This window comes from Platalea leucorodia (genome assembly GCF_965183815.1).
Source record: "Platalea leucorodia genome assembly, chromosome: 1".
Classification (NCBI taxonomy): Eukaryota; Metazoa; Chordata; class Aves; order Pelecaniformes; family Threskiornithidae; genus Platalea; species Platalea leucorodia.
This window is the reverse complement of record NC_138823.1, coordinates 122,048,575-122,053,570: the sequence shown is the minus strand read 5'-3', so window position 1 is coordinate 122,053,570 and position 4,996 is coordinate 122,048,575. Positions and strand designations below refer to the sequence as shown.

The window sequence follows — 4,996 nt, the reverse complement described above, 5'->3', positions numbered from 1 at the left end:
ATGTCAGGATCTGACCTACTTCAAATAACCGGGTGTGCAAATATTTCAACTAGCATCGGGTACAGAGCACTGAGCGTAGCCCGTGCGGTCAGCTTCACAGGTGGCGACAAAAACACTTCTGCGTGTTCCGGGGAAACACCAGAACCCAACACTTGGACATTAATAAATGAGACAGACAACAATTCTTGGTCAGAAGCAAAAGTGAACTTATGATTACAATTTAAATCAGATGTTTAACCATTTGTTAATTTTAAAGAATCGGAACAGGGACACAAAGTCGTACATAACTAGAAGTTCATTTTATTTCTGCGCCTTCTGTGCCTTCTGCGCCTTCTCTGACTTTGGCGCTTTTTCTGGCTTCTCTGGCTTCTCTGACTTCTCTGGCTTCTCTGGCTTCTTGCCTTTTTTAGAAGACATCCTCTGGAGCTTCTTCATTTCATGCTTGATGATCCTGTTTCTCTGTAAAAAAGAAAAACGTTTACTATTCATCAGAATGAAAACAGCAACAGCTCAAACATGCCTTAATTTCAATTCTAAGCTTTCAGATTCTGCCCTTTTTGATAATCGTCCTTTGCTAACCCATTATATCATATCGTCAAAAGATTTACCCCGTATTACATTTAAAATGTCAAACTAAAACTGTTCTGACCTACCACGTGGACAACATCATTATGGCTGGTAACTTGGGCACCCCAAGTTTTCATGTGTAATGACTTTCATTATAGAATGAAATACTAACAGCAACCCATCAAGAATATCCGATTTCCTCAGCAGGCAATTCCTTCCTCAGCTCTAACTGGGAGGACTGACACACAGATCGTGTGGGTTCCAGTTTGATCAACTACTGACGAGAAAGCGGTGGCCAAAGAAGCATGAAAAATTCAAGGCATTCACATACTTTGTGTCACTCCATAACCCAAGCCGGCTACAAAAGTAAAGCCACTAACACCTGTATGTGACTCTAAAGTGAAAGGTACAAGCACTGACCCCATAAAGAAGCGACACTCAAACACTTACCATCTTCTTTGCTTTCATAACCTTGTAGCGATCAAAGTCAGTCATTTTGGCTTTCTGTTGGAAAAGAATCAGTCGTGAAGCTCTGATATATACATATGCAAGTAGCAAAACTCAGTGTTTCAAAGCATTCCACAAGTAACTTGGATCCCCTCCAAATTAGGTTTAGCTGCATATCTGGAATTAGTTCACTATTAAGGCCTTTTCTGGGAAGCAATGGTGCAGGAAAAATGGTGGTTATAGAAATGACTGAACAAAACCACATTTACTGTTAAAATACAAGAAGTTGAAGCTGACAGGTAGCAACTTCTAAAAATCTATGCCTTGTCTATCTTTAATCTTAGCCCGCAATTCAAAACACGCAGTGTATTAGATTGCACCTAATTTTAACAAGCAGTAGCAGTACAACATGCAAAAAACTGTACCTTTTCTCGGGCTTCAATCTTCTTTGCCCATCTTGTCGCTGCCCATTTTTCATTTATATTTTCCTTCTCCCAGGCAAGTCGCACACACTTCTGACGAGCACTGCATTAGAATGATCACAAAATTATATTCACAGTCTTTATAAAAAAATAAAAAGGTTCCCTCTGATGCTGGCCCATCAAATTTCATACAAGGGAAGATCACCCTTCTACATTACTTCAGACACTTATTTACAGTCAATGCCACATGCATCTCTGTGGCCTAATTAACATTTTGTTGTGTAAATGCTTTGCTAGGACTGACAGATGAGCGGCTCTGAGAGGCATACTCACGCACTATTCCTAGCACTGCTTCAGACTCAGAAAGGCAGCAATTTTTGCTTCTAAATTATAGAAACTCATATAGTAACTAAGCTAAAGAGAACAGAGTGAGTTCAGCCTCCTGCAATCCAGTGTAATTCTGTAGGCAGGGAACATATTTAATGTCTGAAGGGGACCTAAGCAGCGGGAAAAGCAAAGCTGCACAGCATTTACTGCAACTGCTCCCCTCCACACCATCTACCCCACAGCTATCCGCAAGTTGCCTAGGCCAGTGGGCTATTTCCTTTGCTCCCGAACAGTGGTTATCGGCCAATACTGGCAATGAAAACTTACATGTATTCAACCATGATAACAGTCTGCCGAACTTTTACTGTGCACACGTTAATCCATTGACTTAACGTTGTATGAACTTTCTAGATCTAGCAAGCATGAGATCACATAATTCAGTCATCAAGTGACAGCACATTTTCTACACAGGTCAAAAAAAAAGCCAACAACTCACCTGTGTGGGAACTTGAGGACAAAATCAGTCAGCTGCATGCACTTGAAGGGCATGGCCTGCCTTCTGACACCACTGCAGGGGCCATCAACCAGTGCCTGAAAAAGGAGAACAAACGTGGGGGTTTTGCAGCCGTTTTCCATCATACTTGATTTAGACAGCAGCTTCCTAATAATGTATGAACAGCATCTTGACAACAATGGTCCAAAATTGAAATAAGCATTATGCAGACAAAAACCAAGATTGTTACGTCTTGCATCTACAACTCAAGCTTTACAGAAAGAATTTTAAAGGCCCATCTTTATCTCGGGGGGGGGGGGGGGGGAACTGAACTTTAAAAAAAGCACACAGAACTAAGATGACATTCTTCATATTTTTTTTCCCCAGCTTTTTCAAGAACATTAAGCAAAAAGAGTCCCCTAGCCCAAACATTGCTTTCAACATACATCAATGTCATTCCATTCATAAGTTTTAGACTCCAGCTGACATCACTTGTCCACTTCTACGTCTAGGAAACACAGCGGAGAGGGGAACATGTCACTTGCCAGTGAAAGCAGCTTACTACTGAAAGTTTCAAATACAACAGCAGCTGTTAAATCCCATCTTTTTGTCAATTGCTTATTTCTTCGAAAAAATCTATTCACAGAAAATTTCCTTTAAAATCGATACAATCCATCTTGGTGTACAAGCTTCTGTTAAGGCAGGAAGGAGAAAACAAAGCTACAGCACTCATAGCTTACCCTATTTTGGTCAATAACATCCACAATGGCCACCAGCTTGCCAGCATGTGGCCCGAAGGAAATGAAGGCAACTCTGCCGATCTCGACGAAGCGTTTGAACACCTGGGAGCAGCAAGAATTGACAGGAGTTAGGCGAGAATATACCTGGGGCCATTGCTACATTCGAGGCTTTTACAGACTTTAAAACGGCTTCCCAAGCTTTCCAACGGCACAAAACCCCTTCGCTTCAGCTAAGGGCCCGCGGTGAGGCCCTCAACTGCTTTTTGCCGGCCCCGGCCCGGCGCGGAGGCTGCAGGAAGAGGCGCGGGGGAGAAGCAGCGAGCGCGGCGGGCCGCGAAGGGCCAGGCCCCGTCCGCCCGACACGGCCCTGCCCGAGCCCAACGGCCGCACGCGGGGCCCGGTCCCAGCCCAGCACGGGTGAGGCGGCGGCGGCCGCGGCCTTCTTTCCCCCCCGCCGCCGCCAGGCCGGGCGCAGGGAGAGACTGGGGGTCGGCAGAGTCAGGGAGGCGGGAGACGGGGGACCGCCGGGGCGCCGGGCCGCGGAGGCCCGGGCCGCCCGCACCTACCATGATGGCCGCCCGCGAGCAGAAAGGGAGGGGGGAGGCCCGGCGGCGGCCGGAAACCGCCTCCGCGCCGCCACTGCGCATGCGCAGAGGCGGGGCCCGCGTGGCGCCCGGCGGAGTGCGCGTGCGCGAGGCGCCTTCCTCCCCGCCCCCCCGTGCGGGGCGGGGGGGGGGGAAGGCGCGTGCAGTACGCACGCGCCCCAGGGGAGCGCTTCTGTGCGCGCGGGGCGGGGTGGCTGACGGGGAGCCGCCGCTGCCCGCCGCCGGTGCCGCTGTCCCGGACCGGCGAGCTGCGGCTCCTCCCGAGCTCGGCGGGGGGTAAGGACAGCCCCGGTGCTCGGAGCGGGCGAGGGAGCGGTTTGGGTTCCGGCCGGGTGGCAGGAGACCGCCGGCGGGGACAGCGGGGACAGAGGCCGCGTCTGCGGTGTGGCAGAGCTGTGAGCTCGCTGCGTTTGAGCTCGGGAGAGGGCTGGCAGAGCCCAGCCAGCCCGCTCGGAGGCGGTTTGTCAAGATTATCCTTCTCTTGGAAAGGCAGAACGTCTGAACGAGGGGATGAGGGGGGTCGGCCTCTTCTCCCTAGTAACAAGCGGTGGGACGAGAGGAAACGGCCTCAAGCTGCGCCAGGGGAAGTTTAGGTTGGATATTAGGAAAAACTTCTTCACCGACAGGGCAGTCAGGCACTGGACCAGGCTGCCCGGGGAAGTGGTTGAGTCCCCATCCCTGGAGGTATTTAAAAGAAGGGTAGACGTGGTGCTTGAGGACACGGTTTAGTGGTGGGCTTGGCAGTGCCAGGTTAACGGCTGGACTGGATGATCTTCATAGAATCGTTCAGGTTGGAAAAGACCCTTAAGATCATCGAGCTCCCCGCCCGCTGGGCTGCCTTTGATGCGCACGCCTCGAGGTATTGTAGTACCGTTATAGCAATGTTATTTTACTGGGCTTTACAAGAGTAATTTATTAATACATCTATTAAACCAGTTATTTTTAAACAACAGGTTCTGGGTCAAGTCAGTAGAAGATGATGACTTTTGGATTCTTCCATTTTGCAGTCATTTGGAAAAACAGTATTTTTCATTTTCTTCATGTGATCTACTATTACTCTCCCATACTACTTAAGAGGAAGGAAGGGAGGTTACCCAAAATCTTCATTTTTTCTAATGACCTTTGTATTTTTTATGGCAGAGATACTCAAATGTCACTAGTGACTGCATTGATGACTTACTGAGTATGCGAGGGCTGCATCTGTCCTACACAACTATAACTTGCGTGGCTGCGTTTCTGCATCTGTTAAGATCATAAACGACTGGAAGAGGCATCATAAAAAACACCAAACTTGGGCTGTGCCTTAACATCAAACACTGAAAACAATTCAGGACTTCAGCTTAAAAACATTTTCTCCCATGGATACACGTTTAAAAATCACCCACTAGGCCTGCA

General features: G+C 48.3%; 1 protein-coding gene across 1 annotated transcript; it reads right to left on the bottom strand.

The window, feature by feature from the left end:
- Nucleotides 1-279: 279 nt before the first annotated feature.
- RPL14 (ribosomal protein L14) lies at nucleotides 280-3,635 on the bottom strand. The gene is made up of 6 exons (XM_082326610.1): nucleotides 3,563-3,635; nucleotides 2,997-3,098; nucleotides 2,260-2,354; nucleotides 1,440-1,539; nucleotides 1,018-1,071; nucleotides 280-459 (listed from the first exon to the last, which is right to left on the bottom strand). Exons 1-6 carry the CDS (start codon nucleotides 3,563-3,565, stop codon nucleotides 301-303), a joined length of 513 nt encoding a protein of 170 aa, XP_082182736.1. The 5' UTR covers nucleotides 3,566-3,635; the 3' UTR covers nucleotides 280-300.
- Nucleotides 3,636-4,996: the final 1,361 nt, after the last annotated feature.